The sequence below is a fragment of the Erpetoichthys calabaricus genome, chromosome 12 (genome assembly GCF_900747795.2).
Source record: "Erpetoichthys calabaricus chromosome 12, fErpCal1.3, whole genome shotgun sequence".
NCBI classification, from domain to species: Eukaryota; Metazoa; Chordata; class Cladistia; order Polypteriformes; family Polypteridae; genus Erpetoichthys; species Erpetoichthys calabaricus.
Genome location: NC_041405.2, coordinates 3,381,617 through 3,403,648, shown reverse-complemented (window position 1 = coordinate 3,403,648; position 22,032 = coordinate 3,381,617). Strand labels below are relative to the sequence as shown.

Here is a 22,032-nt window from a genome sequence, read left to right as displayed (position 1 = left end):
ATCTATCTATCTATCTATCTATCTATCTATCTATCTATCTATCTATCTATCTATCTATCTATCTATCTATCTATCTATCTAATGTGGCACCTTACATATGTAGAAACCGATTTATTATATATAGCGCCTTACCATTTTCCTTCTGCAAAGCCTGGAGCGGAGTTTATCCAGCAGGTTGTGTAACGCCGGTCAGTGAGTACAGGGAAGACTTTCTAGAAAGAATAATAATTGCATTATTGTTATTATTGTCTTATATTAAACACTAATTATTTACTTGATGATAAATATTAATCCGTCCACCGTGTTTCTAACTCTCATACATAAATCCTGTTAAAAAAAAGACTTAAGTAAATACGGTAACTGAGCACATGGGCGGCCCGCAGTAGCGATACCACAACACCATTGGCTACTCTGACCGTCAATCAAATGCCTAAGTGAGCGTAGCCTGCTCGTTCCCTGAGAACGCCGCTCTCTCATTGGCTGATTTTTTTTTCTTCCGGAAAACGGAAGCAGAGTTGACAGACGAGCCGGACATGTCAGGTAAGCGTGCTGCTTGTTGCATGGTGTTATATTTTGCGTGAAAGGTTTGCTCTGTGGAAGTTTTACTGGTTCGGTTTGTTTTTGCTGCGGATATTGAAAGGAAAACTGTGCTGCTCACCTCCATATACGGCCTGCTTTCCTGGCACGCGGACGTGTTGCGAATTATAGTTGACTCTCCGCTAAAGGAGGGTTGTCTCCATTGACTTCTGTGTAGTGATTTATATGCCAACTCGATGCGGTTTCCCCCCACCCTTGCTCTCGATTCAAACAGAACATCATGGACGGATCTGTTATCCTGTCAGTCAGGCGAGATACTAAGTAGAATGGCTGGACACAGGTAAACCTTGATTATTTAGTGTAACTCGTTTACAGATGTAAGAGTGTCGTGCCAATCAATATATACTGGAACAACCCATTATTGTATAGCGCAAGCAGTACACTATTCTATAATGACAGAATAGCCTTACAAATCAGGCTATTAATCTGTACTATTAATTTTTTAAAAACGTCAGACTGGGTAGCATGCACTGTGCACTCGCTTCCCCAACCAGGTAAAGCAAAGTGTTGACAAATCCTTCATTGAGTTCAGTTTTATTTTTTTATACCTCTCTTCACTGAGAGCAATGTGGAGCACTGTGAGAAGGTTTTTGGTAAAGTGCAAGTATAAATTTTACAAAGTACACACATAGATTTGTTAAAACACAGATAACATAGAAACTGATTAACGTTCATGGAAGCCGGCAATATTTACCTGTTAATAATCGTGTGGCCAGTTGACAGTGATGCAGAAGAAAACAAAACCTCCAGTTAGCCTCATCCCTGGAGAAGCTAAGTCTCTAGGTGGGGTCCATGGTCAATTGTAAAATAGAAAATCAAAGACAAAGTCAACGTAGTTACTGTCATGGAGACCTCGGCCATCTATCTGTCCACCCATTCCTGGGGATTCTGTTGCAGAGTCTGTACTGGGCTGTCTAATCTGATGACAGAATGTTTGCATCCAGTGATTCCAGCCATCCCAGTATCTTTGATGACTATATTCTAAACATTATCAATAGTTCATTATTGCATGTCACAGTACCTGATGCACTAAAAGTGTCAGTCATTAAACCATTACTTAAAAAGTCAGATCTAGACCCACACATACTAAATAATTATAGGCCTATTTCAAATTTACACTTTCTCTCTAAAATACTAGAAAAAGTAGTCGCCAATCAGCTTCATTCTCACCTTACACATTACAATTCATTTGAGAAATTCCAGTCTGGTTTCCGCACTGGTCATAGTACAGAAACGGCACTAATGTGGGTTGTAAACAACATTCTGATATCCTCTGATGAAGGAAACTCCACTGTAATTATGTTGTTAGACTTAAGTGCAGCATTTGACACCATCGACCATTCTATTTTACTGCACAGGCTAGAAAATGATGTTGGCTTACAGGCACCGTGCTCACTTGGTTTAGTTCTTATTTATCAAATCGATTCCAGTATGTAGAGAAATGTGCTGACAGCACTCCATCATTATACACAGAAGTTCAATATGGTGTCCCGCAGGGCTCAGTACTGGGACCTTTACTGTTTTCACTGTACATGCTTCCACTGGGATCTCTCATTAGGAAACATAATGTTAATTTTCACTCGTATGCAGATGACACCCAGTTTTACCTTTCATTTAGATCAAATGAAATTTCTCCAATGTTGTTTTAATTAGTTGTGTTAGTGAATTATAGGAGTGGATGGATGAGAACTACTTGTCTTTAAACACCGATAAAACAGATGTTAATTGTTTGAGGGAATGATGCTGATCACAACAATATTTTGTCATCATTTAACTCAGTTGGAATCCCCATTGATTTTACTAAATCAGCCCGCAATCTCGGAGTTATCTTTGACACTAGCATGTCATTTAAAGCGCATATTACAAAGTTGTCCAAATCAGGTTTTTTCCATCTTAAAAATGTTGGGAAATTAAGGCGCTTTCTAAATAAATGGAATTCTGAAATGAATTCATGCATTTATTTCTAGTAGGATTGACTACTGCAATGCGGTGTTCACTGGATGTTCAAACTGTTCTTTATACAGCCTCCGGTTAATCCAAAATGCTGCTGCAAGAATTATTACAAGAATAAGAAAATACGAACACATAACTCCAGTTCTTCAATCCTTACACTGGCTCCCGGTTAAGTTTAGGGCAGATTTCAAAATCCATCTTTTAACATATAAAGCATTAAATGGCCGAGGTCCGGCTTAATTGTCGGAACTTATCATGACTTACAAACCTGAGCGCACATTAAGATCTCAAGATGCTGGTCTGCTTCTGATTCCAAGGATTAATAAAATAACAGGGGGAGGTCGAGGTTTTAGTTACAGGGCCCCTAAACTGTGGAGTGGTCTGCCTGCTACTATAAGAGGTGCCCCTTCGGTCTCAGCTTTTAAATCCCGGCGGAAGACTCACTACTTCAGTTTAGCACACCCTGACTAGAGCTGCTGATTAACTGAACAGACTGCATCTCTGTTGTCAGTCATTAGCACTAAAACATAAGTAACATGATAGATATACAGTGGAACCTCAGTTTGCGAGCATAATTTGTTCTGGAAACATGCTCTTAGACCAAAGCACTCATATATCAAAGTGAATTTCCCCATAAGAAATAATGGAAACTTAGATGATTTGTTCCACAACCCAAAACTATTCATATAAAAATGATTAATACAAAATATAAAGTAAAAATACATAAAACAAATTAACCTGCACTTTACCTTTGAAAAGAATCATGGCTGATGTGAGTCAGTTTCTAAACTCTTGTGGGATTGCACCCAACGGGATGACACGTGGAAGAGCGTCCCAAAGCAACCGCAGTCTCCCAGAGCTGTAGCAGTTCGCCGTAAAAGCGAATCCGAAAAGATCACGGACATGCTGTAAGCAACTGCCGTCGATGGGTGATACAAGGAACAAGGAACGTTATAAATGTGCAGGGCCCTGCCTGACTGCTGTGTCTGTGTATAGGAGAGCAGCAGACCCTGCTACAATAAATAACTGCTGTTTCAAGCTGAATAAAGCTGGTGTTGCTAAAGTACTGAGACTCAGCATCATGTTTTAGGGTGCAAAATGGGGATTTGCATGTCACAGCACATACACACACACACACATGCACACACATACACACATGAGCGAGCGCGCACACACAGTCACAATGCTAATGCTGTAGTAAACAGTATACGCTCGTACGGATGTTGACTATATGAGTGAGGCACGCCGACTCAGACAGAGAGTAGGAGACGATTGCCCACAATCCCGCAGCGAGAGAGACAGAAGAACCATCAGCTCAGTTGTGATCACATGATGCTCAGCAGACAATCCCCCCATAAATAACTTTTCTGTTTTTCTGTATTCTCTTTAAAAAAAAAAAGTAAAGTAGTTCTTATCCATCCTCTCAATAGAGCTACACATGCGATGGGCCGTCGTTCATAGTAGTAGTAGCATGTGACATGGCCAAAGTACCCTGAAACGTGAACTGTGTAATTACAGCCTTGGCCACCAGGGGGTACATTGCCATCAAGCTAAATTCTTGTACTGCAACTCCGAGTTACCAGCAGGCCACATTTTTATTAACGTGCAGCCTTGTACTCAAAGGTTGATTTATATTTCTGCGTCAAGTCTGTGTCACCTACAAGATATCTGCAGCATAGCCTTGACACCCACTTTCTCGAAAATGTGACTATGTGCTGTATTGACACAAACCCTACGACTCTGGTTGGCCAGTTTGGTAACTATGTATTTCCTGAAATGCGTTTCTGTTCATCTTCCAATTTGGAAGACAGTGCATGTATGAAAAAGTAAAAAAATATATATATATTGTTGGTCTCCCCTTGACTTTCTCGTATACTCTGATATGAGGATGGATATTTGAGGAGTAAACCACAAGACAATGGTTATATTTTTATATTATGTCCATTAAAGAACCATCAACAACAAGTCAAATTAATAATATACTGAACAATTATTATAAAAGTAAAGTTGAATAAATCAGACTCTGCAGGTGCATGAATAAAAAAGTATCATTCCGGTTAGCTGAAATAGCTCAAAAGTTGATAGAAATCTACGTTTTGTACCTAATACTTGTATTCAGAATTTGGCTGACCTAAGTGAGAGCGTACTCAAGTTATCATGTTTACATACAGACACACACACAGGATGTAATTCCAGAAATGGGGAGGTCTAAAACATCGAGATCAATCAAAATCTCAAAATCAAATTTTTGGACGATTCCAATACTTTCCCTACGAGAAAGTAAAAATGTTAGGGAGAGATACATTTGCCCACAGAAGAGAAATGTCTAGCAAGTGGAGCGGTGATCCCGGAGTGCAAACATTGCTTGCATTTTAATGGACTGTTTGCTTTTCTTGCGCACTACAAACACCACCAACTCGCACTCAGACGTGTACCTGTGATGCGATACAGAAGTATAAACAGCTTTCCATGGCACTGCCTACAACGTGGCCCAGGCGCATAGCTACCGCAGAGGCAGACAATCAGCCTTCAGGGCGCATAACCATAGCTACTAGGGGCACACTGTCATCAAGATAAAGTCTGTTCTATAATTAATGCTGATAACAATGGCAACGAGGGGGCACGCTGACATGAAGATGCAGTTTTGTGCTTTGCAAGACTTGCACGCCATAACTATAGCCACTAGTGGGCACACTGCTATAAGGTGCAGTCTTGTTTTTTATTACATTTAATAAACACTAGCCGTCCCCTGCGCTCCGCCCACGTAGTAGTGTGAAACAGGCCAAACTTTAAAAATCAATAAACAAACCGGTATCGCTAGCCAAGGGGAGGCAAGGTCTGCTCCGAAACGTGGCCAGAGGTAGATCGACTAAAACGGAGGCTGCCACGTGAGTGAGGAGGACCCTGCCTGGCTCCCCACTCCTGACGTCACGCTTCCCCCTCCCCTCGGCCTGCAGCCTTTGTCTCAGATGAGCGCGAATACATCGCTCCAGCAAGTGAACTATGGTACTTGGTGTGATGAGGGAAGTCACAAAATCAACTGGAATGTTCAAGCAAATTATAGAAAAATATCCAATCTAAATCCGTTAAGTAGTTCTCTCGTGAAAAGTGGACAGACGTTGGATTTTAAATGTAGGGTGAGCCAAAATATTGTTATCATTTGAATGGCAGAAACAATTTATTCACAAAACATACTTTATATGTGCAAGATGATTTACAGGAATGTCTCAACCTGTTCGCCATCATGTTCAATACATGGACCACATGTGGCTCATAAATTGTATGCCAGTATATACTTAGCAGTACCGTTAGTGTTAACATAATTTTGACTCACCCTGTGTATAGAGATTTAATACATGAATTATGAATCAAACATTTTAAACACAAAAACAAAGTGTGAGGATAAAGCAACCCCTCCACCCATCTCAACCAAATGCACAGTAGAAGAGGGGCCACCAAAGAGGCCATTGATGTGCAGTCTTGTGCTGCAATTATAGCTGTTAACCTGGACCACTAGAGGGCACACTACCAGTGTATAGGTTTATACATTTACTAGGAAAACTGAGACCTTCATCCTCTCAAGAACAAGGGTCAAGCCCTAGTAGTTCACGAGTACCAACCGGTTGCTTCAGTGCTAAAACTGTCATTCTTTTTGTTCCTATTACATAATCCATCCATCCATCCATCCATCTTCCAACCCGCTGAATCCGAACACAGGGTCACGGGGGTCTGCTGGAGCCAATCCCAGCCAACACAGGGCACAAGGCACGAACCAATCCCGGGCAGGGTGCCAACCCACCGCAGGACACACACCAACACACCCACACACCAAGCACACACTAGGGCCAATTTAGAATCGCCAATCCACCTCACCAGCATGTCTTTGGACTGTGGGAGGAAACCGGAGTGCCCGGAGGAAACCCACGCAGACACGGGGAGAACATGCAGGGAGGGCCCGGGAAGCGAACCCGGGTCCCCAGGTCTCCCAACTGCGAGGCAGCAGCGCTACCCACTGCGCCACCGTGCCGCCCATATTACATAATCGGCTTCTGCAATTTCTTTCACGCTCAGCAGATGTCGCTGCTCTCATTTTTATTTGCAGTTTTCCATAAGAAAGATGTGAACACCAATAACTGTTTTGCTACTGCTAGCCACATTTCTTGCTTTACCAACACGTATCACATCATAATCTTTCGATTAAGATCAAGATCGAGGTTCTAGCCCCAGTGGTTCAGCAGTAATCTTGTGACAGATGGACACATACAACAACCCTTATATAGCGTTTTATAATTATTGAAGATAGGGTCATTGTTGTCCTATGTACAGAATCAAGAGAATTTCTTACTTGCTTCAGCGTGTCTAACCCACATGCAACCTGTCACTGTCCAGCACCATGATGAACAGGGAAATATGAAAAGTCAGGACTTCATTTTAATTAATAAAAAAAACAAAATTAGTTTGCTTGCCCGATGTATTAATCACTCAGTAGAATATGCATTATTTCAAGTGAGCAGAGCCTTTCCTTCACATGCAGACCATCTTAAAATTAAACTGGCCAAAGCAAAATGATAGCAGGGTTGACACCCAGAAAATGTTTATGGCTCCCTACAGATGGCTCTGCTTGAATCTGACAGCGTCACTTTGCAAAGACCTGAAGGCCAGTCTCTGGTTGAAAAAGAAGCATTTATTACCAATTTTGTTTTTCCTGATGTATTCCAGATCTTTGACTTCATGAAGCTTCGCCTGCTAACCCAACTCTGTCTGGTGTCCTACAAGACCCTCATCCCAACCTTCTTCCCCAAGAGGTCACTGAACTCTGTTAGCAGGATGTCCTTCCAATTGGGAATGGACCTCCAAATGGTCGTCTCCAACTTGGAGAAGCTCGCCCCCCTCTCATTGGCTGAAAGCTGGGACAACGTTGGCTTACTGATTGAGCCGAGCCCACCACACATCGTCAAGACGATGATGCTGACCAATGACTTGACAGAGCAGGTGATGGATGAAGCCCTGGAGAAGAAGGTGGACTTCATTCTTTCTTATCACCCCCCAATTTTCCGGCCTTTAAAGAGGCTGCGCTCTGGCACTGTGAGGGGAGCCTGGAAGGAGCGGCTGGTTGTGACAGCGCTGGAAGGCCGGGTTGCCGTTTACTCCCCACACACGGCCTGCGACTGCGTCTGCGGTGGTGTCAATGACTGGCTGGGCCAAGCTCTGGGTAAGTGGTGATGTCTGCCTGGGGGACATGTGGGTTTATAGAATCAGACATATTAGTGGGTTTATCCACATGAGTGGAGGGATATGCAGGAGCCAGGGGAGTGGGTTACATTCTCTTTTATTTTTCTAGTGGTAAAGTCAAACTAAATGTATGCAGGTTTGGGGTGAGGTGGTGCAGACAGACAGGTATGTGGAAGTGTGATGGCAGAGCTGGGTCCATTCATATAGAATAGGAGGTCGGGATGGGTAGCTTGGGCCAGAAAGAGAGTCGGGATGGATAGTCTGGGCCGGAAAGAGAGACTGATGCACTAAAGATGGTACTCTCTGTGTTGGTCCAAAAAGGTACAGTGCTGTGAAAAAGTCGTCCTGAACAAATAACTTTAGATCTTTACAGAAAAATATAAGATTAGGTAACAGGGAGTCAGCAGTAAGCACAGTGGCTGTATAGTAAAGAATCCCCCCTTCGAAATATTCCCATTTTTTTTGCATTACAGCCTTAAATGAAAACACAAAACTATTTCTTTCCAGCTTTACTTACTCAATGCCACCTCTAACATCCAAGTGAAAGATATCACAGCTACAGTTTCGAAAAATTATAAGAAATCAATGCCAGTGTCATTTTATTGACCCCCTTTTGTTTTAATGACAGCCTTGCCTCTGTTGGGATTCTTCTCTATCAGCTTTGCACATCTAGATAGAGCCCACTCTTCTTTACAGAACTGTTCAAGTTTGGTCAAATTGGATGGTGAGCATTGCTGGTCTGCTATCTTCAGATCTTTCCCACAGATTTTCAATTGGATTTAGGTCTGGGCTCTGACTGGCCACACCAGGACATTCACTTTTTTCTCTTTCAGCCACTGGGTGGTCAATTTTGCTGTGCGCTTCGGGTCGTTGTCGTGTTGAAAGGTGAACATTCTGCCCATCTTCAACTTTCTGGCAGAGGGTAGCAGGTGTTCCTCAAGAATGTGATGGTATTTTGCCCCATCCATATTTCCTTCTACCCTAACAAGAGCCCCAGGCCCGCCACAACAGGATGCTGCCCCCTCCATGCTTTACTGTAGGTATGGTGTGTTGTGGATGGTGAGCTGTATTGGTGTACCGTTTGGTATCGAGGCCAAATAGTTTGATTTTGGGCTCATCTGACCAGAAGACCTCTTTCCTCTTGGCATCAGAATCTTCAAGGAGCATTCTGGCAAAGCTCAAACGAGCCTTAATGTGGCCTTTCTTGAGAAGTGCGACCCTCCTGAACAAGCCACAATGGTGGAGCGCTTGTCAAATTGTTGTCACATGCACACAATGACCAATCTTTGCTATCAAATCCTGTAACTTCTTCAAATTGTCCATTGACCTTTTGGTAGCCTCTCTTACCAGTTTCCTCCTTGCACTTCCATCCAGTTTGGAGCGTCCTAGTAGTACCAAACACTTCTTTATGATGGACTTTACTGAGCTCCTTGGGATTGATAAAGCCTTTGAGATTTGTTTGTCTCCATCTCCTGCCTTGTGTCAGTCCACAACTCTATCCCTGAGATCTTTTGAAAGTGGCCTGCTACCCACAGTCAGTTGTTTGCTGTCAGTGGCACTGCCAAGGAAGGGAATGAATGCTCCAGGAACAGCTTCACTAATCACATGGATTACAATTGATCACAGGTGGAAGGAAGCCAGTAACCGCAATGGAAATGGTGGACACTTACATCTGATCTTTTATTAATTCTAAGGATTACTTTGTTTTGATTTTTTAAAATTCTTCTCAACTGTAGCTGTGATATCTTAACACTTGGATGTTAGAGATTGCATTGAGCAAGTAAAGCTGGAAAAAATATTGGTTTGTGTGTTTTCATTTAAGGCTGTAAAGCAAATAAAATGGGAATATTTCGAAGAGGGGGATTCTTTTGTATACCCACTGTATAATACCAATTCTAAGTTGATATTTAATCTGCTTAAGTAATAAAGTTATCCAGCCCATGTGTGAAAAGCTAATTGCCCCTTAGTTTCTCACTCTTAACAGCTCAGCAAATTATATAATTCAGGATATTTCAGCTCAAACCACCCTGTTGAAAGTAAGTTCCCCCAACTTACTGACCTTCACCATGAAAGTCAAAGCGAAGTTTCAAGAAGGAAACGCTAGGAAATTTCAGAAGGGATGAGGCAAAAGTGGTAGAAACCCACCAAGGATGGTAGATCATGAAGAAGTGTTGTGGTCCTAATGTACATAAAAGCGCAGTGTTTTTTTTAAGGGTGTGGGTGTACCGGGCAGGGGCCACTAATGTGTGGGGGGTCATGTAGTGTGGATATTTGTGATGGCAGAGCCTGATTCAGTCGGTCATGTCCAGTCAGACTGACATACGGGAGAAGATAAAGAGGGGCATGGTTGACATGGAAAAAGTGTTGTGCTGAACATGATATTCATGGGACAAGATCTCACGTAGGGGGGTGTGATTTAGATGAAGATCGTGGTACTGGTATTGGTAGGGTCTACCATATGACGTCTGAAGAGACTGAAGTTATAGCCCCAGACTCTGTAGAAGTTGTTGGTATCTTAGAGATGTTTTCCAGATGGACAGATTTATGACAAGAGTTCAGTGATCTTTCATTGTCTCCATAGGTCTTGGGTCGGTGGTCCCAATAAGCCACTCCATCGCTTCATCAACCCCAAGTGGCGCAAGTCACCGAGTGGAGTTGAGCATTGGGAGGGATGTGGATGCAGAGGAGATCCTCAGTCGTCTGAAGTCAGTGGAGGGGGCTGGTGTGCAGGTGTGCACTGTCAGGTGAGTGTTTATGCCCCTGCTTCACGGGTGGGTTCCTCTTCCAGCTCAGGGTACATTGTCATGTGACTTCCTTCATTTTTTTTTAGGTCTGACTCTGAGGACCTGCTTCGCGTGATGGTGAACTGCACAGGCCCAGCCTTGGCCTGTGCTCTTGGTCTTCTGTCCCCTTACACCTCTATCTATCAGACTGTAGAGGTGTTAGCCCTCAGTAAGGTGAGTGAGTCTGTGCAAGTCGACGAATCAGCTCTGCCGCGCCCTGGCACCTGCCAGTCCTGCTCACTCCGTATCCTTTGTTTCAGCCTCCAGTTCCAAATGCTGGCCCTGGACGCTTGTGTACGCTGGATGAGCCTGTCACCATAGCAACAGCACTACAGAGAATAAAAGCCCATCTCCGGCTGCAGCACGTCAGGCTGGCGCTGGGTGCGCAGTGCACTCTGGGTAATGGATCTGGAGTTTACAGTTTCACATTTTAAATATGCTTTCAGCTCTCTGTCTTTAGCCTTATGTCTTTCTTGTTCCTGCAGAGTCGCTGGTCAGAACTATGGCTGTGTGTGCGGGCTCTGGAAGCTCAGTGTTAAATGGAGTGAAAGCGGACCTTTACCTGACAGGTGAGACCCTATTAGTGGAGGTTTTCTTAACTCCTTTTTTTAGTAGTCATGAAGTGTCTTAACACTGATCATACCTGTAACTTGCATTGATGTGAAAAAGTATCTGCCCCTTTCCTGATATCCTCTTCTTCTTCTTCATCTTCTTCTTTCGGCTGCTCCCGTTAGAGGTCACCACAGCGGATCATTTTTTTCCATATTTTTCTGTCCTTTGTATCTTGCTCTGTCACATCCATCACGTGCATATCCTCTCTCACCTCATCCATAAACCTTCTCTTAGGCCTTCCTCTTCTCCTCTTATCTGGCAGCTCTTTCCTTAGCCTCCTTCTCCCATTTTACGTAGCATCTCTCCTCTGCACATGTCCAAACCAACACAATCTCGCCTCTCTGACTTTGTCTCCCAACCGTCCCACCTGAGCTGACCCTCTAATGCCCTCATTTCTAATCCTGTCCATCCTCATCACGCCCAGTGCAAATCTTAGCATCTTTAACTCTGCCACCTCCAGCTCTGACTCCTGTGCCACCGTCACCAACCCATATAACATAGCTGGTCTCATTACTATCCTTTAGACCTTCCCTGTCACTCTTGCTGATACCCGTCTGTCACCCATCACTCCTGACACTCTTCTCCACCCACTCCACCCTGCCTGCACTCTCTTCTTCACTTCTCTTCCACAATCCCCGTTACTCTGTACTGCTGATCCCAAGTATTTAAATTCATCCACCTTCACCAGATCTACTCCCTCATCCTCACCATTCCACTGACCTCCCTCTCATTCACACACATGTATTCTGTTTTCCTAATATTCTCTGTGTTTGTGTATTTGTCGTGTGATGTAATTGGGGGAAAAATAGAACAATCTGACTTTGCAATAATTTAGTCAATGCAAAAATGAACAGATATGCCATTTCTGTATGTGGAAAATCTCAGTCCAGCCTTGACTCTAATCTCCTCAATTCAGTTCTGCCTGAAAATGTCTTCTGGTACTGTGGCCAAATAACTTTACCTCTGCCCTGTCTGTTCCAGAAGTTCTTGGTCAAACTGTGGTCTTGCCCCAGTGTTCTTTCTGGTTTCCCCCTGACACACCTCCCATGTAGATCAGATCTGTGCAGCCTCTTTTTAACCGTAGACTCCCACATTTTGACATCAACAGGTGGTAAAAGCTACCTGGATGAAATTCTGAGCTTCTTGGACATTTCTTTCAGCATCTTGCTTTCTGCTCTCAGGCTGAAATTGCTGGGATGGCCGGGCCTGATTGGGTTGGCAGTTGTTTGAAATCTTCTCCACTTGTAGATGATCTTCCAGAGGGTGAAATGGTTGATTTCTAAATATTTGGAGACCTTTTTAAATCCCTTCAAGGACTTATAGGTGACTGTAACTTTCCTTCTGATAGCCTCAGAGAGCTCTTTCAGTCTCGGCGTGGTGATAACACACACTCTGTCACAAAGAGCAAACTAAATGTCCGAGGTTTAAACGAGACAGGCTTGGACAAGATCCCCTCTAGTGAGGCTCAAATCAGGTGCAACCCATTCTAATTTCAGGTAGTGATAAATAGAGGGGTGTATTTAGTTTTTCCACATGAGAAATGTGCATTTACAGTGCATCCGGAAAGTATTCACAGCGCTTCATCACTTTTTCCACATTTTGTTATGTTACAGTCTTATTCCAAAATGGATTAAATTCATTTTTTTCCTCAGAATTCTACACACAACACCCCATAATGACAACGTGAAAAAAGTTTACTTGAGATTTTTGCAAATTTATTAAAAATAAAAACATTGAGAAAGCACATGTCCATAAGTATTCACAGCCTTTGCCATGAAGCTCCAAATTGAGCTCAGGTGCCTCCTGTTTCCCCTGATCATCCTTGAGATGTTTCTGCAGCTTCATTGGAGTCCACCTGTGGTAAATTCAGTTGACTGGACATGATTTGGAAAGGCACACACCTGTCTATAGAAGGTCCCACAGTTGACAGTTCATGTCAGAGCACAAACCAAGCATGAAGTTAAAGGAATTGTCTGTAGACCTCCGAGACAGGATTGTCTCAAGACACAAATCTGGGGAAGGTTACAGAAAACTTTCTGCTGCTTTGAAGGTCCCAATGAGCACAGTGGCCTCCATCATCCGTAAGTGGAAGAAGTTCGAAACCACCAGGACTCTTCCTAGAGCTGGCCGGCCATCTAAACTGAGCGATCGGGGGAGAAGGGCCTTAGTCAGGGAGATGACCAAGAACCCGATGGTCACTCTGTCAGAGCTCCAGAGGTCCTCTGTGGAGAGAGGAGAACCTTCCAAAAGGACAACCATCTCTGCAGCAATCCACCAATCAGGCCTGTATGGTAGAGTGGCCAGACGGAAGCCACTCCTTAGTAAAAGGATAAAGGGAAAGATGACTGCAGCAATGTACAGAGACATCCTGGATGAAAACCTGCTCCAGAGCGCTCTTGACCTCAGACTGGGGCGACGGTTCATCTTTCAGCAGGACAACGACCCTAAGGACACAGCCAAGATATCAAAGGAGTGGCTTCAGGACAACTCTGTGACTGTCCTTGAGTGGCCCAGCCAGAGCCCAGACTTGAATCCGATTGAACATCTCTGGAGAGATCTTAAAATGGCTGTGCACCGACGCTTCCCATCCAACCTGATGGAGCTTGAGAGGTGCTGCAAAGAGGAATGGGCGAAACTGGCCAAGGATAGGTGTGCCAAGCTTGTGGCATCATATTCAACAAGACTTAAGGCTGCCAAAGGGGCATCGACAAAGTTTTGAGCAAAGGCTGTGAATACTTATGGACATGGGAGTTCTCAGTTTTTTTATTTTTAATAAATTTGCAAAAACCTCAAGTAAACTTATTTCACGTTGTCATTATGGGGTGTTGTGTGTAGAATTCTGAGGAAAAAAATGAATCCATTTTGGAATAAGGCTGTAACATAACAAAATGTGGAAAAAGTGATGTGCTGTGAATACTTTCCGGATGCACTGTATATCTCTCTATTATAAAAGGAAATCCTGGGACGAGACTTTCTCTGAGATAATTTCAACTTCTGTGAGAGATAATTTCAGGTCCCATGAGACGAGACTTTTTGCCAAGAGATTTTCACAAGTCCCGCCCTCCTCTCAAACATTTACAACCAGGCCCACAGTCCACTCACTTCTCATTTGTGTGAATGCTATGGTCACAGTTCCTGTGCTCTCGGCTCCAAGCGGGGTCGGAAATATAAGACAAATAGTAGAAGACAAAGTAGAACGTCGCAAAGAGGTTCAAAAACGTTGGTGCGATACACGTGCAGAGCAGGTTAGGGATTATGAAAGTACTAAAATTCTAAAGTCTCAAAAAACTAATAGTAAAGATCGCATTAGCGCTAACCAATGGAAATTATTACGCAGTGAAATAACGGAACAGCAAAAAGAGATTGAATATATGGACATAGGTGATATGACAGAAGTATGTAGATATTGTTTGGCTTTAAACTAAGTCGGAGACTTGTAGATTGTCTAATTCGTGTTGCCATCAGGGAAAAATGTTTCTTTCCAATGAAGAGGCCTATCCACGAGAAATAAAAGATTTGTTGTTTGGTGAAAGTGAACTCCACATACGAGAGCGGCAGAGACGCTAAGTGGCTGGCGCATAGTGCAGGCCGGGGGGGTTGGCAAGCGAAGCCCCCTAGTTTATTTAAATTATACAGTGGACTACAAAATGTAACTATGGCATGATGTTTGTTATATCATACCACCTTTATCTATAGATGCCTATTGCCATGAAGATCAAATCTCCATATATCCACTGTAAGACACTAGGGGTCGCTGTTGCCCCTTTCAAGCCAACAGACAGACACACTGAACACAGGGTAAGATCACCAAGAAGGCTTTGAATTACTTTTCTTCAAGTTGTCGTGCCCTGAAGCACCTCCGCCACCATAAACAGGCAATACAATAATAATGACTCCAATAAACCAACATAAATCTCTCCTCCACCCCTCCCAGTCAGCTCTGTCCTACTCCTCCCGACTCCGGCTCGCTTGCTTGGGTCTCCAGTAATCATTTATATATTCCTTGACCCAGAAGTGCTTCTGTCCTTCTGTCCACGTGACCTGCTAGCACTTCCAGGTCAGATGGAGAACTTGTTTTTTCTTCAGCCTAGAAGTACTTCTGGGCTATGTGGATAGTAAAAACTCTCCGGTTCCCCTACAGTGTCTCCTGGCGGCACCCATGGTACCCAGCAGGGCTGTGAAGCCGAACTCCAGATCCCAGAGTTCCCTGCAGGAATCCGGGGCACTGCTATGCTGCAGGGAAGTTGCCATCTAGCATCCCAGCTGGGTTGAGCTGCCGGCCGTCCGTCACACCACATAAGAAGAGAAACATTTCAGCGGGTGTATTGACTTTTCCACATGACTCTGTGTACATAACACATTTCGACTTTTATTCTGTTAGTTACCCAGACTCCTTTGTGTGTAGCACCTCCACCTTCTAATGCCCGACACTCCCCGGCACATTTGACTCCTTGCTAGTGGTCTTCCTCATAACATTCCCTTGTATTCGCTGTGCCTCGTGTATTTCAATGCACCTCTGCAGCTCTTTGTCGATGGCTGAGCCTGGCATTGATAATTGTCTTGGTTTTCCAGTGACCCTTGGCTCCTATGAGTCAGCTTGAGTTAGTCTTCCTCTGTTTACTGTATGCACTAGTGGAGTGAGAGAAACAAGTCCCTGTAGGTGCCACACCACAGAACTCGGATTCGAGTACAAGAATCATCAATCAGTGTGTTAAGAATATTACCACACTTACAAACGGATACAACAAGGTTTATTTGGTACTTATGGTGTCACAGGTTACTGCCCACTTGCATTTATTGGGTGTAGCCTCCCTGTGCTTCAGAACAGGCCTGCACTCTGGCATACAAGCTGACACTGAAATGACTGATGGCCTCCTGTGGAATGTCAGACCCTGCCCTTTTAATGTGAAGGTGCAGGTGGTCGAGGTTCATTGCCAGGGGCCGGGTGAAGGAGGCACGCCATCCAGTCCAGTTCCATACAGGTCTGGTGAGTGTGCAGACCAGTGGAGTTGACCCACAGCCTCTAGAACAAGTCTGAGTTGCACGGATGGAATGTGGGTAAGCCTCATCTTGCTTGAAGAACACATCTACCATTTCACATGGCAGTGGGATCGGCAGCGTTTAAGTGATGTTGCTCAATGGCCCTTCCAGAAACAGCAGATGTAAATGAGCCCTGTAGCTGACAGCACCCCACACCATGATGACTGACGTGGGTTAGGCTTAGGCTTAGAATTAGAATTAGGGGAACGAACGCCGAAGGCAGGCTGTGGCATACTGATCCCAAAAATAACATCCTATTTAAAGGTATTTACACCCTCAACAATTAAATCAATAGAAACACTCAAAAATCCATTTCCTACCATGAAATATTGCATTTTTATTAGTATCTAAATAATCCTACAATATTCCAGAATTTTTGCAGTAAAATTCTCAGTTCCCGTAGAGGGTTCAAATAGAGTCGAAACTGCATTAAAAGTGTAATAAATATATAATTAAAATGATACTAAAAGAAAACTTTAATAATTAATAACAGGGTTATTGAGTTTTACAAATAGTTTAAATAAGGCACTATAAAACAAATAAATTGGTTAAGATAAGATCCATGAAGTGACCATTTTTAAGATTAGGGCTGAAAATCTACAAATTTTAAGATTAGGATATGGTAGGGATAGGACATACAGTGGTGTGAAAAACTATTTGCCCCCTTCCTGATTTCTTATTCTTTTGCATGTTTGTCACACAAAATGTTTCTGATCATCAAACACATTTAACCATTAGTCAAATATAACACAAGTAAACACAAAATGCAGTTTGTAAATGGTGGTTTTTATTATTTAGGGAGAAAAAAAAATCCAAACCTACATGGCCCTGTGTGAAAAAGTAATTGCCCCCTGAACCTAATAACTGGTTGGGCCACCCTTAGCAGCAATAACTGCAATCAAGCGTTTGCGATAACTTGCAATGAGTCTTTTACAGCGCTCTGGAGGAATTTTGGCCCACTCATCTTTGCAAAATTGTTGTAATTCAGCTTTATTTGAGGGTTTTCTAGCATGAACCGCCTTTTTAAGGTCATGCCATAGCATCTCAATTGGATTCAGGTCAGGACTTTGACTAGGCCACTCCAAAGTCTTCATTTTGTTTTTCTTCAGCCATTCAGAGGTGGATTTGCTGGTGTGTTTTGGGTCATTGTCCTGTTGCAGCACCCAAGATCGCTTCAGCTTGAGTTGACGAACAGATGGCCGGACATTCTCCTTCAGGATTTTTTGGTAGACAGTAGAATTCATGGTTCCATCTATCACAGAAAGCCTTCCGGGTCCTGAAGCAGCAAAACAACCCCAGACCATCACTCTACCACCACCATATTTTACTGTTGGTATGATGTTCTTTTTCTGAAATGCTGTGTTCCTTTTACGCCAGATGTAACGGGACATTTGCCTTCCAAAAAGTTCAACTTTTGACTCATCAGTCCACAAGGTATTTTCCCAAAAGTCTTGGCAATCATTGAGATGTTTCTTAGCAAAATTGAGACGAGCCCTAATGTTCTTTTTGCTTAACAGTGGTTTGCGTCTTGGAAATCTGCCATGCAGGCCGTTTTTGCCCAGTCTCTTTCTTATGGTGGAGTCGTGAACACTGACCTTAATTGAGGCAAGTGAGGCCTGCAGTTCTTTAGACGTTGTCCTGGGGTCTTTTGTGACCTCTCGGAGGAGTCGTCTCTGCGCTCTTGGGGTAATTTTGGTCGGCCAGCCACTCCTGGGAAGGTTCACCACTGTTCCATGTTTTTGCCATTTGTGGATAATGGCTCTCACTGTGGTTCGCTGGAGTCCCAAAGCTTTAGAAATGGCTTTATAACCTTTACCAGACTGATAGATCTCAATTACTTCTGTTCTCATTTGTTCCTGAATTTCTTTGGATCTTGGCATGATGTCTAGCTTTTGAGGTGCTTTTGGTCTACTTCTCTGTGTCAGGCAGCTCCTATTTAAGTGATTTCTTGATTGAAACAGGTGTGGCAGTAATCAGGCCTGGGGGTGCCTACGGAAATTGAACTCAGGTGTGATACACCACAGTTAGGTTATTTTTTAACAAGGGGGCAATTACTTTTTCACACAGGGCCATGTAGGTTTGGATTTTTTTTCTCCCTAAATAATAAACACCATCATTTAAAAACTGCATTTTATGTTTACTTGTGTTATATTTGACTAATGGTTAAATGTGTTTGATGATCAGAAACATTTTGTGTGATAAACATGCAAAAGAATAAGAAATCAGGAAGGGGGCAAATAGTTTTTCACACCACTGTATAAGGCGAACGTTTAACATCAGGGCTCAAAGGAAAACATTATTTTAACCTTAGGGCCTTGTTTCACTAATTTTAAGATAAGGGTAGGAGATGAGGGCTGAAGGCAAACGCTCTGGTACACTGATTCCATAAAATATATTTTTACTTAAGGGTATATGCACCCTCTACCATTAAATAAGTAAAAAAAAAAAACACTCTAAAACACCCTTAAAATTGTCCAAATGTTGTCCACTATTTAGTATTTTAACAATTCTATAGAATTCTGTCATTTTTGCAGTAAAATTTAAGACTAAAATAGGAGTTTCAAAAAAAGATGGCCCCTCCTGGTCAAAATAAGAACTGCTTAAAAAGTGAAATAAATAATGAATTAAAATACTACTAAAAGTGAACTTTAAAAGACCATTAAAATTAGGATTATGTGAGCGTCTAAAAACAGTTAAGTAAAATAAAGCACTATAGAACATTTAAAAAACAATTAAGTATTGGTTAAAATAAGAGCCCTAAAGTTAATTTTAACATCGCAATTACAATTAGAGCTTTACAGTAATCCCTCACTTATCGCGGGAGATAGGTTCCAAGTGTATTTGGACGTTTTTAAATGCTCCCTGTATTGTTTACAACCCACCCTTTACTCTATTAATAACAGGGACAACTGCTAAGCAATATGAAATTGGTAGATAAGTTTACACTTACTGTACAGCGAAGTACACGTAGCTATATATGACGTGATGATGGTGATGAATATGCTGCGCAGTAAAAATGATGACGATGAAGGTGATAATCCCCTGAATGCAGTAGCAAGAGCACGTTAATGCTGAATGAGTGAGATGAGACTTCCTGGTTAATGCAGCACTCCATCGCCGAGCCAATCAGCAGCACACAGGAAGTTAACTGCGTGCTCTGATTGGGTAGCTTCTCAGCAATCCGCCAATAGCATCTCTTGTATGAAATCAACTGGGCAAACCAACTGAGGAAGCAAATACCAGAAGTAAAAAGACCCATTGTCCGCAGAAACCCGGGAAGCAGCGAAAAATCCGCCTTATATATTTAGATATGCTTACATATAAAATCTGCGAAGTCGTGAATCCGCGAAAAGTGAACCGCAAAGTAGCGAGGGATTACTGTATACTAAAAGACATTAAGATTAGGATTATAAATACGGTAGAGCATAAAAAGACAAGGGTTCAAAGTACTATTTTAACATCTGGGGGCCTGAGGTGAGAATTCTGTTTAATTAACCTCAGGGCCCAGTTTTCCGAATGTTAAGATAAGGGTTGGGGGTTAGGATTAGGGTTAGGGCTTAGTGTTGTCAGCGATGGAATATCTCTGTCGGGCACATCCATGATCCTCACTCCATCCTAGGCAGAATCTTCCTTCATCATAATAATAATACATTTTATTTATATAGCGCCTTTCCCATGCTCAAGGCACTTCACAGAGTTTCAGATTGAACGGCAGGGTATACAGTATATAGCATTGTACAAACCAGATAAATAAATAAAGAAGATTAAGACAGTAAATTCAGAGAAAAATAAAAAAATATCAGACTGCCATTCCTCTTACCAGTCAGCTCATTCAGGGCACCAGGTGTACGTGAGTGGTGGCCATGCCAGTGGTGAATGTGTGACCACAGTACTGATCCAAGCAGAAAATTACATATGGTCAGAGTGGATACTACTGGGGGTGCCATGCGGTCTACACGGCCTCCCTTCCGATTCGCTGGTCCTGATGTCTGTACGTCTGGGCTCTCCAGAACAATGTCACCAGCTGTGAGTTACCTAGCTTGTCCCATCGTTGCCATCATCATTTAATTCTGCAATTTTCAAAGACCAACTTCGTGACCCCACTAAAAACTGTTACTGACATCAGTGGCACACAATGACATCTAGCAGGTGGCAACACAGATGATGATGTGCACCACCATCACCATGGTGTACTGCTTGACCTAGGACTTTGATCACATCATCATCTGCCTTCCATCTTTACCATACTGGATTAAAAAATGGAACCCTTCTGGGTCTGTAACAGCCGACCCAATTGTCCAGACCGGCAATTACACCACCAAGACCCGTAGCCTGGAAACCTCAGGGAACGTTAAACTAGACAAGCCATACTTGTTCCAAATCACTTCCCCAATCGACGATCAAAATAAGCAAAAAGGCAAACGGTACGTGAAATAATAAAGTGAATAAATATTAATGAATAGAAGTGAAACAAACCCCAAACTATATATATATCGCACCCCAACCCGCCCCAACATAACACACAACTCCAAAAGTGACCGGTGAAATATAATAATAAAAGAGATATACAAACACAAAAACCTCCCTTGTCCCTACACTGAACACGAAACACATACGACACACACACGAAACACTCGAAAGTCTGAAAGATCAAACTGAAGTTGATTAATGGAAGTGAACTTGTCCGGTTGGACTTGTCCTATGGTGAGTATCACACAGATGTAATGGTTGTTTGCTCCTTCCCCAAACAACAGAAAACAGTCTCACCGTGTTCTCCTCGACGTGTAGTGATGGTGAAGCAGTTGAATGTTTGGCACCGAAAGCAGTAACTGTGAAGAGGGTGTAAATTCCGTATTTCTTTGGTTTCCAGTGAAGGGCCCGGGGTGTAACTGATTTGTCCTCTTGATTATATAGCAATGGCCCAGATGGAATTGATGTGATTGACAGGAACAATTACTTTGAGGGGTCACGGCTGTACAGCGCTCTCCTTCTCCCTTTGACACACAATAGACCATATAAATGCTATAAAAGATGCGACTCGGCAAGAACACATTTTAGACGTCCCCATTCATGTAGCACCGCTACAGGTCTTCCTTGTTGATGTTCCCACATGTATTAACAGTATTCATTTTGTGCACAGTGATATTTTTACTTGCATGTCCAGCCAACATGCAATACGTTGACACTCTCCAGCACCAAGAGAAGTAAGAATACATTCAAATACAGAAGTCACTTTCTGGACTACGCGTTTCCTACCAATGAGCTCGTCTTCTGTGTTTGCCTTGGACCAACCATGCCTGCCTGCCCTGCGCTCAGAGCACCCCCCACTTTGAAACTTGCCCTCTTGTTTCAGGCGAGATGTCCCATCACGATGTCTTAGATGCGGTCGCCACTGGGACCAGCGTTGTTCTCTGTGACCACAGCAACACGGAGCGGGGCTACCTGTCCCAGTTGGGGGATCAACTGAAGACCCAGTTGGAGGGCAAGGTCGACGTGCTGATTTCAGAGAGTGACAGGGATCCATTGCAAGTGATGTGATGCCAGCTTGCAGAATAAAAAAATGGTAGAGGTAAAGCAGCCTGTTGCAGTTCTTTGCTGAGCGGGGTCTTCATTTCCAGGCTTGTTCCTCTGAACAGCAGCTCCCTTCTCTTCGGTCGTACACGGTCAGTGTATTGGGTCCTCCTCTCTTCTAAGGGTACGACACTCTTTTTGTTTTTGCTAAAATTCTTCAAAGTGCTGGAAAAATGTCCTTCTAGACTTTGGTTCACATTGGCCCAGTAGCAGGTTTGGAGAGAAGCTCGTGCTCATGATTATC

At 43.1% G+C, this 22,032-nt stretch overlaps 1 protein-coding gene across 1 annotated transcript; it reads left to right on the top strand.

The window, feature by feature from the left end:
* The first annotated feature begins 465 nt into the window (after window positions 1-465).
* Window positions 466-21,812, top strand: nif3l1 (NIF3 NGG1 interacting factor 3-like 1 (S. cerevisiae)). Its single transcript, XM_028814877.2, has 7 exons — window positions 466-540; window positions 7,270-7,762; window positions 10,364-10,526; window positions 10,613-10,739; window positions 10,826-10,964; window positions 11,051-11,134; window positions 21,571-21,812. Exons 2-7 carry the CDS (start codon window positions 7,282-7,284, stop codon window positions 21,753-21,755), a joined length of 1,179 nt encoding a protein of 392 aa, XP_028670710.2. The 5' UTR covers window positions 466-540; window positions 7,270-7,281; the 3' UTR covers window positions 21,756-21,812.
* The last annotated feature ends 220 nt before the right edge of the window (window positions 21,813-22,032 follow it).

What these genes read in the sequence shown, in the direction of transcription:
- nif3l1 (XM_028814877.2), top strand. Translation starts at nt 7,282, where the DNA reads ATGAAGCTTCGCCTGCTAACCCAACTCTGTCTGGTGTCCTACAAGACC. An exon ending in CTGGCTGGGCCAAGCTCTGG is followed by an intron (nt 7,763 to 10,363) that starts GTAAGTGGTGAT and finishes TTGTCTCCATAG; the next exon opens with GTCTTGGGTCGGTGGTCCCA. An exon ending in AGGTGTTAGCCCTCAGTAAG is followed by an intron (nt 10,740 to 10,825) that starts GTGAGTGAGTCT and finishes CCTTTGTTTCAG; the next exon opens with CCTCCAGTTCCAAATGCTGG.